Here is a 22,396-nt window from a genome sequence, read left to right as displayed (position 1 = left end):
GGGGTGGGGAGCAAGGGCAGCGGCCACCATCCACCACCTGGCGTGCCGCTTTCCTGCAGCCAGTCGCACGTGCGGTTCTGTGGGCTGCTGTTGGGCGGCGTGTGATGGGCTGGGTGCAAGGGCTGTCAACAGCCTACGGAGCTGCATGTGTGACCGGCTGTGGAAAAGTGGGGCATGGCAGCGGCAGCATGGGATGGTGGGTGGGTGCGGTGGCTGCCTCATGCATTCTCTCTGCCCCCTCCTCCCCACCCCCCATATCTGGCCACTGGCACCAGAAGGGGTACACTTCTTTTAAAAAGGTTGAAAACCCCTAGCTTTCATCAAATGCCCCAGTTCACCAACATGAGAGACTGGATTCTGAAGAATAGAACTGTGTGGTTATACTTCAAGACTTTGTGAAGCAATTTTGGTTTCTATGGCATAAAATGCATCCTTGCTCCTGGAGAGAGACAACACAGTGTCCATGCTGATGGATCCATGTCAGTTGATTGCTCGTACCTTGATGTGTTTGTTGTCTTCTGTTTCATGCTGTTGCCTTTTCTTTCTACATCGCATAACATCTAGGCATGTGACATCATATGCAGAATTACCTCTCCTCTGTCTACAAACAGGGATCAGCTTAATATACATTTTTGGTGCACACAGCATGTGTATGATGTTCCTAGTTCCTCTAAATGCTGAGATTTGGCTATGAGAATAGCATGCATAGGAGTTCCCTTTTAACCCCTCAGTACCAACCAGAACAGTAGGAAACAATCAATTTTAACCACTGAGCCAATGTGCATAGGCAGTGTACAAATTTTACTGGGTACTTACATTTCACAGAAGACACTATTTCGCATCACCTTACAAGAACTGAGAGCAGTACCTGGGGTATGCAAGGGACACTTATTCCTGTTCAAGCAGAAGCACTTCTGTTCAAGCTTATTGGACAACATATATATAGCTTGGGTGGGCAATGTTTTTTGGCCAGTGTGCTGAAAAACTCTACAACGCCTACCTCGGAAGGTGCTGGAGTACCAGCATGGAAGAAAAACAAAATGAGGGCAAGGGGTACGTGGCAGGATGCCCTGCTTGTGCCCCTACCCCACAGCCCGGGCTCTGTGGCTACCAGCAGCTCCCCAGAGCCAGGGCCAGCTGCAGCCAGGAGGCTCCAAACAGCTGTGCTGGGCTCCGGCATCAGCTCTGCACCAGTGCGTGGAGGCATGCTTTGGAGCAGGTGGTGGGGGAGGGGCCTGAGGCAGCACAGCCCCAGTCTTTCCCCTGCTCCCAGCATGGAGGTGATGAGCCCGGCACAGCTGTTTGGAGCCAGCCCGGGCTCTGGGCAGCTGCAGTGGGCAGAGTACAAACAGCTCTGCCAGGCTGCACAGCTGTGGCCTCTGCTCTGTGCTGGGAACAACTGCGTGGGCACCTTGGGGCAGGCAGCTGGGACGCTGCAAGCCCTGCTGGGAGCAGCCTGGGCTCTGTTGCTGGCAGCAGCTACCTGGAGCTGGGGCCGGCTGCAGCCGGGAGGCTCCAAACAGCTGTGCCACAGCATGCCAAGCAAAATGGCCTCGCGCGCCACGCTGGGCACGCATGCCAGGGGTTGCTGACCCCTGCCATAGCTTATCAGATAAACAAACAAATCTGAGGAAACCCAGTCCTCCCAGGCGCATACCTGAGCAATAAGACTCTTGTATTGGTGTATGCACCATCCATTTACCTTCTTAATGCTTTCCTAATAGAACATTGTCGTCAGCAGTCCCTGTAGGCATCATGGAGATTATGAAAGGTAGTTCTTGATTTAGTGGCACAACTGGTGTTTCAGAGTTAGGGTAACTGGTTTGCAACCAGTATGAGGAAGAACTATTAAAAAACTTTGTTTCAGGGATGGCACAAGTCAAGGCTGTTTGGGAGAGGCTTTTGTGATCAAATGGTCAAGTCAGCGGTTACGCATTTTTGCCAATGCTATTAATACTAAGGATCCAAAGGAAAGCTGAACAGGATAGAGTAAAGCTCAATCTAGTAACTTCTCTGTGGCCATGGAAATTCTTGTTTCCTTCTCCAAACTTCTGTCCAGTTCCTGATAATGGTAATGCTCACTCAGAGCCATTGCAGTCTTTGTGGCCTGCCTAAAGATATCAAACCTAAGATGTGTGCAGGAAAGCAGACTGGAGCTACAGTAAGGTAATGTTGCAGTTAGTTCTTCATAAAAGCTGCATTCACCATTCTCCTACTTGGTGCACTGCTGGGGAGTCTCTCCCTAGGGAATGCATGTGGAGGCAAGTACTTGAAAAAAGGGTACTTTTGCCATTCGGTAACTGGAGTTTTTCAATAAGTGTCCATTCCACTTTCTGCCGTCCTTTGCCTGGTTTTTGGGTTTCCATGCTATAGGTAAGTGGAGACTCATAATATGGCAAGAACAAGAGTGGCGGTTGGTCATGTATCCTCCTTTAGGCCTTTGGTTCAGTGCATGAGGTTGTTTCAGTCGCACTGAGGGATCAGAAGGTGGATGAGGCAGTCTTCAAGCAGGTGACAAATCTGTCCAAGAGCCATGGGATGGTACTGATGGGAGACATCAATTTTCTGGACATCTGCTGGAAAATAAAATGTCCAGCCAGTTCCTAATTTGCATGGAGGACAACTCTGTTCTAGAAAGCAGAGGATACAACTAGGGGATTATCTATCTTGGCTCTTGTCCTACAAGCAGGGAAGAACTTGTGGAGGATGTGAAGATGATTGGTAACTTGTGAGGAAGTGATCATGATATGATAGAATTCCAGATCCTGAGGCAGGGAAAGCTTGAGGTCAGCAAAACTAAGATGCTAGATATCAAAAAAGCAGTTTTTAACCAGACTGAGGGAACTAATAGGCATGGGGCCGTGGGAAAATGGACTGAAGGGTAAAGGCACCCAGAAGGGCTTGGAGGCTCTAAAAGGTACAGTATTGAAATCCCACTGAGAAACTGTCCCAATATGGTGGATGCACAAGAATAATGGTGGCAAGAGACCAATGTGGCTGCAGAAGGAGCTTCTAAATTGCCTCAAATGCAACAGGAAAACATGGAGGCAATAGAAGAATGGGCAGGTCACCAAGGAAGGATACCAGGAAATAGCAAAAACCTGCAGGGCCAAACTCAGGAAGGCAAAGTTAAAAAAAAAAAAAAAAAAGTTGCGCCTGGGAAAGGAGTTAAGAACAACAAGAAGAGGTACTATGTATGTTGGCCAGAAAAGAAAGACCAAGAACCTATGGGTCCTCTGTTAACAAGCTGGGGGGGACTCTTAACAGAAAATACAAAGGAAGTGGATCTACTTAACAGTTAGGGTTTTTTTGTAAAGATTGAGGCAAAGCAAGCTGCAGCCAGATACCTGATAAGGATTATCTGGGTAAGGAAGGGGACAAGCTGAGGAAGGATATAACAAAGGAGACAATCAGAGGGGTTTTGAAGGGGCCGGGTGAATTCAGGTTAGCAGGGCCAAATGAACTCTGTCCCAGGGTACTGCAGGCACTAGCGGAGGAGATCCGTTGGCAGTAATCTTTATGAAGTTGTGGGAGATGGGCCAGATTCCAGAGGACTGGAAAAATGCCAGTATATGTCCCCTCTTTTAAAAAGCCAAAAAGGAGTTCCTGGGGAACTGCAGACTGCTTAGCCTCACCTCAGTACTTGAGAAATTCTGGGAGAATACCCTAAGAAAAGCCAGCTGCAAACATCAGCCAGCATGGATTTATGAAAAACAAATTGTGTCAACAAACTTGATCTCCTTAACCAAGGAACTGCTGGGTGGATGAAGGGAGTGGTGTGGATATAGTGTATCTGGACTTCAGCAAGGCTTCTGATGAGGTGCCACATGACATTCTCACAAAGTAACTGGAGAAATGTGGGTTGGACAAAAACTGCTATAAGGTGGAAAGATAACTGGCTTAATAATCTCAAGCAAAGGGTAATTATTAACAGGTCAGTGTCAGAATGGCAGGAGGTATCAAGTGAAATCCCACAGAGGTCTGTCTTGGGCCCAGTGCTGTTCAATGCAATTATTAATGATTTGGATGCTGGCATAGAAAACTTACCGAGCAAGTCTGTAGATGACGTGAAATTGGGAAAGATTGCAAACATTGGAGGATGCAAGCACAATTGGAAGGATCTTGACAAATTGGAAAGTTAGGCTAGGGCTAACAGGATGAAGTTTGATACAGACAAAAGCAGGGTGCTACACCTTGGGAAGAACAATCAAAATCAAATATAAAATGAGTGACACTTGTGTAGTTGGCAGCGCTATGGAAAAGGACTTGGGGTCTTGGTAGATCACAAGACTTGGTATGAGTCTGCAATGTAATGCAGCCGCATGGAAGACAAATGCAGTTTTGGGGTACCTCAATAGAAGCATTAGGTACAGGACATGGGAGGCGATAGTGCCTCTCTATTCGGCACTAGTTAGGCCTTGTCTGGAGTATTGTGTGCTGTTCTGGGTTCCACATTTTAAAAAGGACGTGGAGAAGTTAGAGAGGGTCCAGAGGTGGGAACAAAGACAGTAAAGGGCTTCGAAAGCAAGTTGTATGAGGAGAGACTGAAGAAGCTAGTTTTGTTCAGCTTGTGGGAAGATGCTTAAGAGGGATCATGATAGCTGTCTACAAACACTTCAAGGGCTTCCATAAAGAAGAGGGAGAGCTCCTTTTCTTTTTTGCTGCAGAAAGGAGAGCACAGACCTATGGCTTGAAGTTGCAGAAAAGTAAGGTGAGATTGGACATCTGGAAAAACTTCTTCACTGATAAAATAGTAAGTCCAGTGCAGTAGACCACCTAGGGAAGCTGTGGACTTTCCATCACTGGAGGTGTTCAAGGCAAGATTGGACAGCCACTGGTCAGGGATGATCTAGGCGTAGCTATTCCTGTATTCTACTATGGGGATTTCTCATGCTTCTGGGCTTTGCTGGTTGCTCCTACCCCATCATTTTACTACATGTCAGGATGTTTTTAAGCCTCCCTCGGAGCCATTGGGTATTGGCTACAGCAAAGGCTGGGGACTCTTCCTGGGGTGTGCCAGCGTTCCTGGGACCAAACCTGCGGAGGTTCCTGGCTAGAGTCTTGCTTCTCCACTAGGGGTCAGTCCGATCACCATGTTTAGGGTCAGATTGGTATAGACTATGGGGTTTTTTTCTTTGTTCTGTAGCAGGGGGTGTGGCCCTTTACCCAGGATCTCTTGAGCCTATGTTAACAACGTTTTATGGAAGCAGGATGTTGGTTGCCATGGTTTCCCTGTTTTACCTGTGGCAGGTTAGGGCATTAGGTCTGTTTTGTGTCAGAATTGATGATAGCCTATTATGTAGAGTTTAGACTATGGTTTGTATGGGATGGTTTAGATAGGAATGATCCTGTTTCAGGCAGGGAGTTGAACTACGAGATGACCTTTGCAGGTCTCGTCCAGCCCTACTTTTCTATGATTCAAGGACCCTGTGACCACAGATTTCATTCTCTTTCTTTTCTACCCTGTCTTTCTTAAATGATGCCTCTATTGGACCAAAAGAGCTCAACCTTTTGGCCCTGCGGGTCCAGATTAGTGGCTCACGGTTAGTCTGTGGACCACATGGAGTCTGTTCACCAGGATCAGGCCCTCGAGCCTGGCACTGGGGAACAGTATCAGTGCTCTCCTGCTGGCAAATTTCCAGACTGCTGGGGAGTGTCACAGCCTGGATGACAAGTGCTGTGGGCCAGATGTGGCTCACAGATTGGGGATTGAAAACCCCTGTGTTAAACAAAAAAAAAGTGGGGAGGGAAAGCAAACATGTTAAGACTGGGGAACAAAGTGTACATCTAAATATAAGTGATAAGCTGATACAGACTGTCTATGCTGAGGACTACATGAAACTGAGATTTTTCTCTCTCTTGTCTTCTCATAGGGCATTTGATACTCTTGCAAAAGCATTAAACCCTGGAGAGAATGCAACATGTCAAAATTCAGAAAGTATTGAAGCCAGCGTACATTTGCTTGGCGGAGAAGCAAGCATGAATATTGTTGAAATAGAGGGGCCACTTCTCAGCGATGCACATGTAGCTTTCAGGGTATTTTTATACTTTTTAACAATTTATAAATATTATAACAAAATTCCTATCAATATTAGAAGTTCAAGAACTTGATGCATATTTGTTGTTTGACTTTATTAGCATTCATGTTCTGATGAATGCACTGCTTTTGTTCAATGGTTAGCTGCTACTTGTTCAGGAAAACTAACTTGCCTCCTGACTGTTTTGGTAGCACAGTTCATTATGTAGCTTATATTTCCTTCAAAATCAGATGGCAAACTAATACTAGGGGTTTTAAACCTCTGTGTTGTTGCAGAGCAGCAGAGAATGTCAAATTTTACAAATATTATATGGTTTAATCCTAGACAAATGAGTTACATTTGCTCCTTGGTTAGATCTGTGGCCCAGAGGTGCCTTTGTATTTAGTGATTCTCCTTTGCTTGCATATCCAGTTGCCATATGGCATTGACTTTGACCATTATGGAAAATGGCAACAAAACGACACCCTTTTTTTCCCCAGAAGGCGCCAAATACTACACATTTTTATTTCCACCCTGTGAGCCTACAGAACTTTCTCTGTTTGTCCTTTTATTAACATGTGCAGACCACATGACCACATGAAAGGTTCTTCAATGCTAATCTTACATTGGACTTTTTGTCCCTTACAATCAGCCCTTGTTTTGTTGCCTAGTAATCATAAATTTAGTGTAAATCCTAGAACAAAATTTTCTCTTCTTAAAAAACTGCATTTATCCATGTGGTTTTAATTGCATTAGTTTATATAACAGAGCCAAAAGTTAATCTCTGAGGGCAGTTTGTAACTTTGGGTCAAATCCTGCTTCCCTTAATCATGCAGGTGAGCCCATTGTTTTTTAGTATAATTACTTGTAAGAGATTTTTAGCCATTGCTGGTTGTTGTAAAAACCTTATTTTCTTGAGCAGTTCTAGAGCATCAGGCATCTTGTATGTGCTGAGCATCATGTGTATCGTATTCAGACCTGAGAACAGTATATATATTTGTAAAGTAAATAATTAAAAATTGCAAACCAAAGAACTTTTAAAATATCTTTTCTTCCTAAAACTAGTAATTTTGGCAATTCACCTAATTTTTCAGGCCATTTATTCCACTCCTCTGGGGAAAGCTATGGAAAGGTATGATGCCTCCCAATTTTTTTAATATACATATATGTGTGTATATATATATCTATCTATCTCTGTAAAATGTAAGGAACTTGATCAAAATATACTTAAGGCATATCTTCTAAAAAGAATTCTATTAAAAATGTCTCAAAAGTTTTCATTATAACATAATTTGGATCGTTTATCTCTGAGTTTCCTAGATATGATCACTTGTTTAATGTATGGAATTCAATTACATTTGCCCTATTTTTTGTTGCTTGTAATTATATATGAATTTAACAATTGTGGCTAATATTGAACAAAGGCAGTCATAAAATTTATTTTGAGATTGTATCTTGTATTATTTTTATTTTTTTAAATGATCAAACTTTTCCATGTGAAAGATTCTCAGTTTTTTTTCTGATTTAAAATTATATGAAGGCAGAAAGCTAACTGTACAACTCCTTTTGCTACCAGCTCACCATGCCTTCTCCTATGCCTGAATACCTGAATGTTCATTATATCTGTGAATCAGCTTCCAGACTGCTTTTCTTGTCCATGCACTGGGCACGTTCCATTCCTTCCTTCCAAGCCCTAGGGTGAGTATTCCAAAATTCTTTAAATGACTAAAATGAATCACTTATTCTGAAATACGTATTTTTACATCAAGAAGTTTTAACAGTTTGAATTTCACATTTGAAAAAAATCACTATTTTCTGTTCAAAAGTATTGTCAGCAATTTTTAAAAAAAAATTTAACACATTTGTTAGAATTGTTTTGTAGAGCTTTGTGGAAATTCTCTAACAAATAGTAAAATTGGTGAAAAATGCCATTCGGGTTTATTAAAAAAGTATTCACAAGTTCAAGCCAGTTTTCTCAGCCTTGTTTGACAAAACTGTTGGAAAGGTATCGGGCATGGTAGTGTCCTTTTTGATCCAATATCCCAGTGGCTAAGACACTCACCCAGGATGTGGCAGGCCTGGGTTCAATTCCCACAGCTGCCTGAAAGAATTTGAACCATTACGTCCACCTCCCAGCTTAGGTGAATGTCCTAAGCACCAGGCTAGAAATTATTCTGGTGCAGGGCACTCTCATTGCCTCCTTTGCATAGTCTACTTTGCATAATTATTTTTTTAGATCAGGGACTAGAATGCAGGGGTAGGCTTACTCTTTATCACTTAGTTGAAGAGTCATGTTTGTATTTTGCCATGTTTCTTAATACATACATGATCATATACAAAGAATAACAACTTCAGCAGAAGAGGTTGAAGAATAACCCTCTGAGAATACTTTCCAGCTTGGAAGTTCTTATGTTTTTCTGGGAGATGGAAGACACAAGTTGAAATCACGTCCTGCCTATTTCAGGAAAGGAATTTGAACCCACATACCCCCCCACCCCCCAATTAAATTCAGTCCAAAAAAATAAATGTAGTCAATCCAAACAGGCTTTTTTTCTTCACTTTTTTTTTAACTTTGGCTGGCAAACCAAAACAATCAGTTTATTCATACCACCCTACTAGTTGTATTCAGGAAGTGAAAAAGTGAAGAACTGCTTCAAAATTTATGCTGTGTCACTTCAGAAAAGGAAAATATATGTTTGACTGTTGGCAGGGAACTAACCTTGTATATTTATAATATCACTTTTTTCGATTAGTGAATTTCTGGCAAGTCATGACTTCCTGTTGTTCTTGAATTGTATGTGGTGAGATTGCACTCAGCCTGCATTCACAATGAGGATGCTTATCCCGATTTATCAAAGAAAGCTAGGCAGTGGGGTTCACTGTATTTCTGGGATGTATATTGTTCTGTTTTTGGAAATCATTTAGTGGGACTACTACTAATACAATTAGCCTATTACAGAAGATGTGAGATGGGTTAGCAAGGTTTAGCAAGCACTGAAGGAGGGGTTGTTGTTTTGTTTTGTTTTGTTTTGTTTTTTAAGAGGATGGGAGTTGTGAGAACTAAATTGCATCTGCTCACTAAAAACAGTTGACATGCTTGATAAAGTTTCCACTGTCACTAATAGAATACATTATTTCTTAAATTTATTTTTCCTATGTTTTAATTCCCTTTCATATGAGGGGGAGCATACTTAGTTCCTAAATAGAAGGAACCATTTCTCTGGAATTTTCCCAGATCTTAGAGCAACTGTGGTATTAGAGCACCCATGATTAAAATGAAATAAAAAAAATGTGCTTTCTGCCAGACATAATTCATGCTGGTCTCTGCTCTTGTATATAATGTCTTTGATAAATTCTGTGTGATTATCTTGATTGGTGTTTTTGTTTCTTCTTTGTGACTAAATCACATAATGAAGCACTTCGTGAGAGAATGGAAAGGCAATAGGTAATATTGCAAGTAGTCTCACATACCTGCTGATATCCATCTGAGCACTGGGAGGAAGATGTTTTGTGACTGTAAATGCTAGAGGCATCTGTACTGTTAAAATAATTTATGTTTCTGTAGTATCAAGGAGCATTGCTTTTGAATTGTCAATTAGCTGTAAGGACAGATGACTTGTAATTGTCATGTGTGTTTGCTCAAGTGTTTGAATAAAGGTGATTTCTACAGAATATAATCATAAAGAAAGATACATTTCACGTAGCAAACCTTCCATTTTGAAGGGGAAAGAAAAAATTAAATAATTCCCTTCCTAACAAAGAAAAGCCCTGAAATGCAATAAAATGAAATAATATAAAAGATAAAGAAATGGAATAAAGTCTAAAAGTGATGATTTTTAAATAGCACTCTTCATCCAGCAGAATTTCAAAGCAGTTTACACATTAATACAGTAAATGGAAAGGGTTTATAATAAAAACCGTGCAAAAATAAAATCAAAGTATAGCATGCTTAAAAGCTATCTAAAGTATAGAAGCTGAATTTTTGCAAAAGAGTTGACAGGAAACGAACATAAAACTTGTCATTTAATTATTCAGCAGTAACCCTTTATTCAAATGTTTGGATGTTTTGGTGAGGAAAGGAAATATATTAGATAAACAAATACAAGTATTCCCTTCTTTTTTTTTATCAGGGAACTTTTCCTTCTCTGTCCCCCACCCCCCCGGGTCAGAGTTGGAGGCTATCTTGAGTTGTACTTTTTCTCCTGAAAGATTTGACAGTATTTTTTTGAAGGCAGGTCATCACAAGTTAATACATCTTTATTTTGAGCATCATTTTTGTACTGTATCTGAAAAATGTTTTAAGACCGGGACTTGTGTCTTAATTGACATCATATTTCATTTTCTATTTTTCATGTTAAGCAACAATAATCAAAATGCAGAAAAATTCCTGGTGGCTACTTGTTTGGGAGGAGCTGATGGTCCAGAACAAGGCCAAAGATCATTTGTTACTGAGGAAGACAGACAACATATCCAGCCTGTTTTCCCATTCAGAGCAGCACCATCTTCAGCATGTTTGCTTTTTCTGCCTTCCTGTCCTCCATCCCCACCTCTCCCCAGCAGCAATACCCCTAAACTCCATTTATGAGTTTTAAGGAGCTTGGTTTGGACTCCTTACCCAAAACAAGCCTGGCTTATTGTTTTGGTGTTCTGAGTTGGTTAATATAATATTAGTGGTCCAGATTCTTTCTGGCATCAGGAGAGGTTGGAAGTAGAGCCTTCATCAAGTTGGTTACAGCTTTGCATGCCTTGCAAGCTCCCTGTGTTGATTTAATTGAAGTCAGTTTAAAAACTCCTTAACTGTTGTGTTCTAGGGAGCTAAAATGCTGCAGAAGCAGATATTAAGTAAAGAGTGGCACAGTGTACCTTGTCTATGCCACCTGTCCTGGTAGGTGGGTGGTAGGAGGGGGCTTCAGGGAAATGCAAGCGGTATAGGAGTTTCTTCCAGCCATAGGGCCACTGAAAGGTTATAGTCTGAAGTACAGTGGATCAAACCAGAAGATTTGGCCTAGTAAGCCTATATCCAGTATAGGGTAGTTCTCCATTAAGTAATTATTCATGCATGCTTGTAAATATAAATTCGCATATGCTTGTAAATATAAATCATAATTGTTGTGGGGGCTAGGATTTTATTAACCTTCATGCAAAGGTTGTGTCCATCACGTTTTTGAAACCGAAAGCTTAGCTTTAAAATATTTCAGATCGTAAGAGGGGTTTTTTTTCCATTGCTAGTATTTGTGTTTTTCCAGAATTTTGAAACGTGGGCACCTGAAACTGGCACCTCAATGCAGTACTTTTTTCAGAGGTGCTGTGCTTTCATTAATGGCACAGAGGTGCCATTTCTTAAATTGTAGATGTTTAGCACTGCAGTAAACCAGGTTACTTTTATTGAGCTGTGTGAATTTAGATACCTAATTTTAGATGCATACATTTGGAAATATATTTTTTGCATAACAGATTTCGTTTAGGGCTTACCAGCCAAAAATTAATTTCTCTACATAATCTAGTTTCCAGATTTCAAAATGGTGACTTAACAAGGAAGGGATATGAAGAATGCCAGTGACTTGATTTCAGTGTTGAATTTTTGCTATGTTTACTTTTCCTTAAAAAAAAAGTCAACAAAAAACAAAAATGGTGAAAAACAAAAGTAAAATAAAGCCTTCAACTGGTTATAGACTACCTGCAATATAGGAACCATTTGAACTTTGCTACTGTATGTAAATATTTTAAAAGAAATGTAAATCCTAAGTCAACTAACATGATGGAACCTGCATCCACTGATGACTATCAGCTTGCTTACATTAGAGATGTATCTATTTTTTTAATTCCCTTTTTAAAAAAATATCAACTTTTACATAAATGGCTCTTAACACAAAGCTTAAAATTTCAATTCTAGCAATTAAAAAAATGTTTGATCTGGTTCTTGTTTTGCTGGAAGTGGTTGTACTAGATGGTTGAACTAGATGAATAATTACAATTTATACTGTTTTCCCAGTACATTTGAAGTACTCTGTAAATGCCAGTGACAATTCCATTAACTAAAAAATATTTTGTTCCTTTAAATAGGCAAGATAACAGCATATCGTTAGTAAAAGCCTGCTGGAATGAACTTTTTACTCTTGGTCTTGCACAGTGTTCACAAGTGATGAATGTGGCAACTATATTAACTGCATTTGTTAATCACCTTCATGGTAGTTTACAGCAAGGTAAGATGCATTAAGTGTTTCAGATGCATTAAGCATTTAATTAACTACTTGTCTATGAATTTACACACCCTTGCAAGTATAATATAAGGTCCATTTTAAAAAATGGTAAATTTTAGCAAACCTGCAGAAGTCAGTCACATTAGTTTTTATTTCGTTGTGTTTCTTCCATTCCCTCCCCTTCTACCTCCAGCAAAAATGTACATAAAATAATGTTCTCCCTTGCTAAAAATAGACACTTCAATAAGATACACTAACTGTTCTCAAGGAACTAGTCAGTTGCCCATCAAGAATGGCGGGGGAGGGAGTGGTTAGGATGGAGTGCTGCCACACAACGCACCATGCTGTCACTGTTCTGTCTTTTCTCACTTTTTTTTGCTTTTGTTGGTAGGGGGGAGCAAGGCCACCACTGCCACACCAGCACCCCAGTTCTGGGGCTGGTCTCCCCCCAACCTCCCCCTCACCTCTTTGCCCCGGTTTGGAGCCGGCCTCCCCCAACTTCCTGTCGCCGCTTCAGAACCAGGCTGTTTTCTCCCACTGCGCCCCCTCTCCCTATCTCACGTGGCTTTTGTTTAGGTCTGGTGCCTGCGTGGTTTGCAGGGAGCGGGGTGGGGGAGCAAAGGCCAGCTGGTCCTCCATGCCGCTTGCAGGGAGCGAGGTCGGGGACCCGAGGCCAGAGCTGCTGGCCTCAGCTCCCCCACCCTCTGTCCAGTCCTTGGCACAGCTTTGGAGTCACGGCAGCACTCCCCCACACTTGGAGCACTCTAATTGGCTTTTTCCATCAGCTAATCAGAGTGTGAACAAAGCATTATGGACAGACAAACAGACTTAGGCTTTTATAGTATTATAATACGTGTGCTGTGAAGATTGGCCTGTGGTTTCCATTCAATCATTAGTCTCCTTTTAAGTTAGGCACTAGAGGAACAGTAAGACACATCTGTATTCTTTACCCATTGTTTCATTCTTGGTGCGCATCCATTCAATATTAGTATCTCTTTGCCAGCATTGTCTATGGAGGACATATATATGCTTTTAGGTGACCTTGTACTGTGCATCTGGGACATAAAAAGCAGCAACTGTCTGCCCCTCAGTTCCTCTTCACCTCTCCTGGCTGTGAAATAATGCAACTTAGAGTCCACATCTTGATGCACTTTCCTTGTTAATTTACTTGCTGGTATATATTATTGCTGGATTAGATTCAAGTTTTGTTAAATACCAATTTCATTGCCCTTTGGCCTATTCATTTAATAGGTTCTGGTCTTTTTCACTTCACTGTGTTTTATTTTTTACAGATACACTTTTCCCAAAGACTTGTTAACTTCAAGACTCTGGGATTCAATTACTGCCTCTCTCACCTAAAAATGACAGGCAAGCTAGGAACCTATTTTGGTTAAGGGTGTCCCATACCATGGGTAAATTATCATTAAAAAGTATTTTAGAAGCCAAGGAAGAATGTTTGCAGACATTTTTATTGGATGAGACCTGCTTTTGAGAAGTGTTGCAGGATGCACAGACTTCTCTCTTGTCCAAAGCTCCAGCTTCTGTCTGTAGCAGGACAATTTTATGAGGGGAAAAAAAAACATTACTCCTTTTTAAAACAGTGAAGTTGATCTTGCATAGAAGAGTTCACTAGGAAAAAATGTCTTTCTTCATTACTTCCATTCTAACAAGGCCTTATGGCCCAATACAGATGACTTAGGATCTTGGAGGGGGCATGGAACTGCATTGGCATGCTAAGCTGAATGGGGACTGGGTGGTTCCTTGCTATGGACAAAGTTTAAATGACATTTCCAAGATTTTCTGTGGTCACCTTCAGGATTGTCATACTTATTAGTTCTGACAAAGATCATGAGGCTCCCTTTGATAGCAAGTGTATTCTTGCTAGCTGCCTTGGCACAGTGAACTCCAGTGTTCTCCAGCTGAGATCTGAGATTTGTGACACTATATTCTTTGATACCAGGAGACTTGCAAGTTTGGAGGAGCTTGAATCTCCTTTCTTTGTCATCTATTGCAAAAACTCCATTTGTTACTGGGACCTGCAGTATTTTTTTATTCCTACAGATACCCCCGAATCTGACTGTTCTTATATTCCCCGTGTAGGGAGATAATGCAAGATTTTCAGCATAGTTCTTTGTATTGGTATCCAGCTCTGGGGTCTTCAGTCTCTTACTCTGTAATACTACATCATGGTCTTTATGAAGTCTGTGTATACAGACCAGTTTGCCATGTCTTTTTTTTACTGCCTCTCAGAAGTCAGCCTCTGATACAGCTCTACAACGTGGTCCTTCTGAGTTGATTTGCAGAAGTTTGCTTATTTTAAAAAAGAACTTAATGAAACTGCAGACATAGCTTAACCTATAGTCTTATCACCTTCTTCTCCAAATAAAAACTGTAGTCTCCTTTATGCAAAGTTTCAAGGTTTCTGTAGAAAAGGTGCTGGAGTCTCAGCATATTCCAGGATGGACAAGGCAGATTGGTCAGCATGTATCTTTCAGCCCTGACAGTTAGTGAAATTTTGATGGATTCTACCAGAAGGTATGGCAAACACCTTTGACCGTTGCCTGTACACCAAAAAAGGAAAGAATTATGCCCAGTCTGTAGGAGCAGATTTTTTTTAATACATACCTAATGCCAGGATCATTTGCATGATTTTGTGTGTCCTTTATCAAAATGAAACAAGAGAGAACAACACCAAAAAATATGAAGTGATGGTTCTTGATTTATTTCACTATAAAAACCATTTTCCAGCAAGCTTGTTCAGTTCAAAATTTCTAATTGCTGGCTCATTATTATGTTCTGGACTCTGATAAGCTATCTGTGTTTGTTGAAATACACCTTTGCTTTATCTGTAGAAATGTGTCCTCTACTAACAGGTATAAGCCTCCTTATACCTGTTATTGAAATGTCACATTGTATAACATTACTTTGGTAAAAAAATTATTAGTAGGACTGAATTTACTTGTGAGCTGTACTTTGCATCTCAGTCTTTAGTTCCATACTTTGCCCTCTCTTGTTCTTATTGACATTTAACTGTCATGGATTTTTAGGCATACAGAAAGTTATTAAAGTTTTATTTTGTAATTTGGGGATCATATAGTGTTAACTATGACAAGCTGTTGTGATATTAAACTCTTACATTTCTTCAGCGGACCCCCATAATCCTGCTAATAGTATTAATTTCATCTTTCTCTAAACATGGAAAGATTCCCCAGTTCAGATTTTGGGAGTTTTGCATCTTGCCACCAGGCAAGTTGGTTGGAATTCCCTGGGGACTGAATTATCTCACTTTCAAGAAAATAATCGTGTATCCTGTCATTTAAGTGAACATTTTAGTGTGTCTGATCTGATGATTTGCCTAAGATGGGCATGGAGTAAGAATCCTTTATTCAGATTCTGGTTTGAGAATATCCATAATGCTTGTATGGGTTTGCTGCTTCTAGTAGCTCTGATAAACTGAATGAGTTTGGCACCACCCTGATTCTTAGCGAGTGCAGGTACAGCGCATTTGTGGAATTCCTTTTACTGGTAAAATAAGCTTCTCCCTGCACACACCTTTGATGGTTATATCAGGCTCCAGTCCACCTCTCATTACTGGATATGTTAATGACATGAACAAACTAATCATAAAGCATAGCAATTTTCAACTAGTCTCAAATCATTTAGAGCCTTGGGGTTTTTTCAGAAGAGGCATGTATTTCCAAATGAATGAATCAGGAATACATTTATGCAAAAAAAAAAGAGAAAAAATCCAAAAACAAACCTCCATTCTGCATTTATTTCTTGTATTAATCTAGATAAGTTGTCGTCCGACAGAGGAAAGCTAGTGATGGAGCATATCTTTAAACTGCAGGAGTTCTGTAACAGCATGGTTAAGCTTTGCCTAGATGGATATGAATACGCTTATCTGAAAGCAATTGTCCTCTTCAGTCCTGGTATGTAATTATTTTAAATGTACTTTTGCTGTGACAATGTCTAGAAAAACATCTAGAGCAGTGGTGTCCAACCCAAATGAGGGTTGTGGGGGCAATCCTAGTAGCACTGCACAGAAAAGATGAGCTGCACCACGTGGTGGAAGCTCTCCCGCCCCTGGGCCGCTGCTGCCGCCACCACACTCTGCTCCCAGCACTGGGGTGCAGGAAAAAAAAGGTTGGGAACCATTGGTTTAGAGTCTGGAAAATACAGCAACAAGTAGTAAATACTCAGATGTATTTACTGTTTGTTGCTGTATTTTTCAGACTCTAGGTTGGAAGGTGATTTTTAAGTGTTTAGTTACTCTGGTTTCAAACATAAATGTCAGTCTATCACAGTTTTAGGTCATTTACAGCAGGGGTGTCAAAGTTTATGGCTCACAGGCCAGATCTGGCCACAGAGCTCTGTCTTCCAGCCCACTGTTACCTATGGGTCTTGCACTGGACCCACATGCTTAATTTGGTTCACACCTGACCAACCTAGCGCACTGCACACCATGCACGGACCCATAGGTGCACTGCATGGTGCTTGTGGGGCCAGGAATAGTGCACGTGCTTCATTTGGCATATAGTATTTTATCCAGTGCAGAGAACAGGGCTGTTATGGGATGTTTGTGGCACATGCAGTGGACTGACCCAGTGCACTGTGTGGGGCAGTCTGTGGGGCCAGTCCAGCCCACAGAGCGGTCCCATACCACTCATCTGACCTGTGTACTATCCCTGTGCCACTCATCCAGCCTGCTAGGTCTGATAAGTTTAACACCCCTGATTTACAGAAGTTTTTAACCATCTTCCTCACAATTGCTGTAGCACCAGTGCAGTTCAGTCATTGCCATCAATGGAAAAAGTGAAAATGTAGATTAACCTCTACTGTGTTATTATATTGTGCTGTCTGATCTGTCTGTTGTGGGGAGATGTGGCAGAAGAGAAGACTTGGGGGACAATTCAGACAGCCAGGAGCTGAAATCAGATGAGCAAGTGAAGTGTTGGGGTTGGACTGGTTGAGAAAGCAAACTAAGATGACAAGCTTCGGTGTGGGGAAAACTGGGATGGGATTGGGGGTGGCAGACAAGCCAAAGAGCATGTTCAAAAGTAAGTCAAGCACTGAAAAGTTAGCCAATGCTAGCATTACAGTTGCTTATACAACCTTAATCAAATTATTTTGTACATATGCATCATTATTATGTCTTTGTATTATCATAAAATGTAGGAGCCCTAAGCAGGGCCCCATTGTGCTAGGCTCTGTAAAACACAGCATAATTATTGCTGTCTTTAGAAACACTTCTACAAAATAAAGAGACTACAGCTTTGATTTCTAACTGTAACAAAGTAAAAAGATGTTCTAAAAGATACAGAAAAAATATACCTGTCCCTAGTAGTTAATGTTTCTTTGTATAGAGTGAATGTGCTGTGGGAATGAATCGAGGTTCTGTAATGATACTGGTATCTATAGGAACCCTGCCTCATCTGTTTCAGAAGTTGGAAGGTAGATAATGAGCAGGGGTAGCAGGCCAAACGTGTTTTAGTTACCTTCAGCCTCTGCCTTTTAGTTTTTTCATGACAGTATCAAACCAGAGCCCCACCTCACGAGTCACATGCCTAACCACAGATGTTTCTTGGGTAAGAGATGGCAATTATGGGGAACACACAATTTCCTCACAACCAGCCTTTGATATAGACCACAATATGAACACCCTGCCTCTTCATATTTCCTTAGTCTGCCACATATGAAACAGTGAAAGAACCTCTTCTTTCCGTCTGGTCTTAGGCTAGTTATAAGTAGCTGAATTATTAGAGTCAAATTTAGTGGAAGTTTTATATTCTGCTTTTCAGTATTAATCTGTATTATGTCACTTTTGGCCTTGCATATAATGGTAGATCTATCTAAAACATGGGTTGCTCAGTGTCCAGCCCATGGGCCATTCCTGCAGAGCTATGGCATGTGGCCTGCGGAGCTCCCCACAGGTCATAAATTTGGGAGCAGGGATGCAGTGGCAATACCATCACCCTCCCCAACCCCTTTTCAAATTCTATTCCCCCTCCCCGCCAAGTGCTGCAGGACAGGGTCCAAGCCAAGCCATTCCCCCTTTCCCTCCACTGGGGTGGGTTGGGGCCTGGCCACCCCCTATTCTCCCCTCTCTACAGAGCCAGGTTGGGCCTAGGCCATACTCCCTCCCCACTCAACCAGTGGAGCTGGGCCACACCCCCTGTCTTCTCCCCCTTCCTCCCTGTGTGGCCAGATGGGGTCCTGCCTTGCCCACCCTGGGCACCAGATTGGGACCACCAGCTGAATCTGGCCCACGGACAGACTGGGCACTGCCAAACCAGCTCACCAGGCAAACAGGTTGGGCACCAGTGGTCTAAAAGAAGGACACTTATGGGCTGTTTGTTTTGCCCCACAAAGTTCTCTGCTTCAGGGAAGTATGAACATGTCCCAATAGGCAGCTCCAGAAAAAAATCTTTGGTAGCAACATTATAGGGCAAGAACCTGAGAGATCTTTACCTAACGTCTTCCCAGGTGAGGTAATATGCCAGTAGAGATTGCCTTAGTGTTGAAGCCTGTGCCAGAATCTTGAGCTGATGAAGGAGATAAGCCCCATTTAAAGATAATGCTCATGCAAGTCTGGTCATTCTAAAAAGCTGCACTGAGAAATAAAGAAAGGATCTGGTCTGGTTTGTCATGTGCAAAAGTCTTCAGTGGTGCAACTGGATACAACAGGGGTGCCAAAGATATGGCCCACGGGATGGATCCAGTCTGCGGAGTGCCATCATCCGGTCCCCAGTGCTGCCTCTGGGTCTCAGAGTTGACCCACATACAGCAAGTGGCACATGTCAGACTGGCCATGTACACAGTGCTCATTCTGGCCAGCCTAGGACCTGTGCTGCATGTAGTGCCCACCCTGGGCAGGCCAGGACGGGGGCCATGTGGCACGCAAATCCTGAACCAGCTGGAGTGGACACTGTGCTGCACGCAATGCCTGAGCAGGGCCCATCTTGGACATGTGCAGCACAGTCTAGGTGTGGGGACTGCTTGTGCTGGGTCCAGCATAGGGGAGGGTCCATGGGCCTGGCCCAGGCCATGGACCAGCCCTGTGCAACTCATCTGGCTCACAAAGCCAGATGTGATTGACACCTCTGGGAAACACGGTTCCTGTCGGTTCTAAGCTTGATGCTGTAAGTTTCTCAGAACTGAGAAAAGTGGTTTCTTTCCCACTTTGCTGCAGCTCCCCTTCAAGGGAAACTTTGGTTTCAGGCACAGGAAGACTTTTGGAGCTTTGGTTGTCAGTGCAGACATTGCCAAAATGAAGTTTTATCTAGCCTTTTTTCTCTACCTGTACTTCATTACTTGGGCTATTAGTCCTGTGGCTTTACTCCCTACTTACACAGGTGGGAGAGAAGACCTGGAATGATTCCTCTACTCTGGACTCTTGTTGGTGTTTTCAGTTGTGACAGGCCATTTCTTAGGGTAGGTAAGTCCTGTAGTGACAGGCCATTTCTTAGGGTAGGTAAGTCCTGTAGCTCATCAGTGGGGTAACTGTCTGCAATTGAAAACCTGGTTATCTTGCCTACCTCTGCTTCTAGATGTTTTGGGGGGGGAGTTTAGTGTCCCCCTCACGAAAAGCTATAGGGATAAAAGGACATATTGGAAATAAGTGTCATTCAGGTAGTGTCAGAATCTTACAATAGAGGGAGGAAGGGTCTTCACTCTGTTCTTGATCTCTTAAATTGAATTTTGCCTCTGTTCTTAACCCTTAAGACTGGTTCGGTTTTTTAATCTGTTAATTTTCTTACCTCCACATTTCAATAAGTACAAGCAGTGCCAGTACCTGATATGCAGCAGCCATTAGTTAGATGAGGTAATAGCCCGAAAGCCAACAGCTGTTGACTCAGAGGAGTTCAATTTACAGTGGGGGAATAGATCATGCCATGCAGCAGATTTGATGCTTTTTCAGATTTCTGGTCTCCCTTAAATAGTCCATTTGCCTGTCCTTAGTTGGCTCAGCTTTCTCCAGTAGAAGAACCAGATGATGTAAGCATACCTCAAATCCCTTGATCCAGCAATGTGTGTGCTAGGGTTTAGGACAGGATGTTTTCTCCTGTATGAAGAGATCGAGCCCTGTTCTATTGGAGGCCAGAAAACATTTTGCTAGGAAGTTTTACCACTTAATGGAACACAGGTTTTTTTAAGTTTCTTAAATTTTAAATGCTTTTTTTTTTTTTTTTACAGTGACTTGTGTTGTCAACTGTATCTCTGGAAAAGACTGAATCCATCATGTATTAGCTGAGGACTTAAATATTGTGACGCTTGTTTACCTACTGATGTGTCCTGTTCAGTGGCAATGTATATGTGTCTCATGCAAAGTGTATCAGAGGGCTTGGAAACATTTAAGAATTTCCTGAAGGCTTTTCTTTGATACTTTGAATGCTACAGCAAGGGCTTTGGCCAGAGTTGTCAAGTTCAGGTGTGTCAGGTCCCAGCAGATGCAAATGAATTCAGTTAATTCCTTTACAAATAGCATGTAGAGTTCAATGTAATGCATTAGTATGCTCAGAATAAACTGGTCCTACACAACTACACTGATATACTTCACTTTCAGGCCATGCTCATACAGTTTCTGAAGTTAAGGAATGACTAGACAGAACAGAATATTTAAGTTATTGGTCTATGATGTGTTGGGTTTGAAAGAATTGCATATACCATCTTGTTGCTTAAAGTTCTGTGGCTATATGGTAGACCAGCAATCCCAGTTGTAAGGTTATGCAGGCAGTATATTTGGAGAATGAGTATTGCTATTGATAACTTTTTTTCTGATATAATTCAGCTGCTTATTTATGACCGCATTCCTTCAGGTCATCTACTTTTTATAGAATCATAGAAAGTAAGGATTGGAAGGGACCTCAGGAAGTCATCTAGTCCATACCCCTGCCCAGAGCAAGACCAGCCCCAACTAGATCATCCCAGCCAACGTTTTGTCTACCCAGACCTGAAAACCTCCAAGGATGCAGATTCCACAACCTCTTTGGGTAACCTGTTCCAGTGCTTTACTACCTTCCAGTGAGAAAATTCTTCCTAATATCTAACGTAAAGTTCCCTTGCTGCAACTTAAGACTGTTGCTTCTTTTTCTGTCCTCTGCCACCACTGAGAACTGGCTAGCTGCATCCTCTTTCAACCCCCCCCCCCTTCAGGATGCTATTGAGGCCCCCTCAATCTTCTCTTCTCTAGATTAAATAAGCCCAGTCTTTCCTCATAAGTCATGTCCCCCAGCCTCACCATTTTTGTTGCCCTCCACTGGATTTCTCCAATATCTCCACATCCCCATATGTAGTGGAGGGCCCAAAACTGAACACGCTACTCCAGATGTGGCCTCACCAGTTCTAAATAGAAGGGAATAATCACTTCCCTTGGCATACTGGGCTGCACTGGTAGGAGTGTTCCCAGTAGGTCATTAGCCTTCTTGGCAACTAGGGCACGCTGCTAGCTCATATTCAGTTTATTGTCCACCATCAACTTTTCTGCAGAGCTGCTGCCCAGCCAGTCAGCCCACAGCTTGCACTGATGCATGGGATTATTCCATCCTAACTGCAAGGACTTTGCACTTGTCCTTGTTGACAAGGTTCCCTATAAACTGTGTGCATGCACAGCTGCACACAAGAAGAAGTCTTGCCGCACACTATTTAATGCTGCGCACCTGCCCCAACCCAGCCACAGGCTGCTTCAGAAGTGTGGCAGGGCAGGCACACTGAGATACCTGTGCATTCCCAATCCAGATCACCAGCATGAAGGTGCCTGATCTTTTTGTGGGGAGCTAAGGGTGATGGCTATGGGTATCTGATAGTCACAGTGGGGAGCTGTGAACTGTCTTGGTGGGGTTTGGTTCAGGGGGCTGCCCGGCTGCTCCAGATGGAGCAAGACAGGAGCCCAGGCAGCCTGTGCCGAACAGAACGTGATGGCGGAGGCATGGCCACGTGCAGCTGGTCCCAGGGAGGTAGGAGGCAGCTCTCTGAGGACAGAGTTGTGTTTTAAAAAGCTCACATGAGCACTGCCTCAGAGGTGTCCCGAGCCCACTGGCTGACTTGCCAGGGCTGTAACATTCATCATTGGCTCTAGGCTCTCTGGGAGGACAGGAGAGGGGAAGGGGTGGATCTTTCATAGATTTCATAGACATTAGGGCTGGAAGGGACCTCAGGAGATCATCGAGTCCAGCCCCC

The 22,396-nt window shown here is 42.4% G+C and overlaps 1 protein-coding gene across 4 annotated transcripts in view; it reads left to right on the top strand.

Moving 5' to 3' along the window:
* Positions 1–22,396, top strand: part of NR2C1 (nuclear receptor subfamily 2 group C member 1) — a 92,314-nt gene that overhangs the window by 62,115 nt on the left and 7,803 nt on the right. For 3 of the 4 annotated variants that reach the window (XM_019545056.1, XM_019545057.1, XM_019545058.1), the window contains 4 exons: positions 5,874–6,036; positions 7,594–7,715; positions 12,081–12,220; positions 16,012–16,149. In XM_019545056.1, coding sequence (XP_019400601.1) covers positions 5,874–6,036; positions 7,594–7,715; positions 12,081–12,220; positions 16,012–16,149 — 563 coding nt within the window. Of the gene's footprint in view, positions 1–5,873; positions 6,037–7,593; positions 7,716–10,376; positions 11,614–12,080; positions 12,221–16,011; positions 16,150–22,396 lie in introns of those variants that run through there. The other variant, XM_019545059.1, reaches the window with a different exon arrangement.

The sequence above is a fragment of the Crocodylus porosus genome, unplaced genomic scaffold (assembly GCF_001723895.1).
Source record: "Crocodylus porosus isolate Cpor-Errol unplaced genomic scaffold, CroPor_comp1, whole genome shotgun sequence".
Classification (NCBI taxonomy): Eukaryota; Metazoa; Chordata; order Crocodylia; family Crocodylidae; genus Crocodylus; species Crocodylus porosus.
The sequence above is the reverse complement of the archived record's forward strand: the minus strand, read 5'-3'. Positions and strand labels throughout refer to the sequence as shown.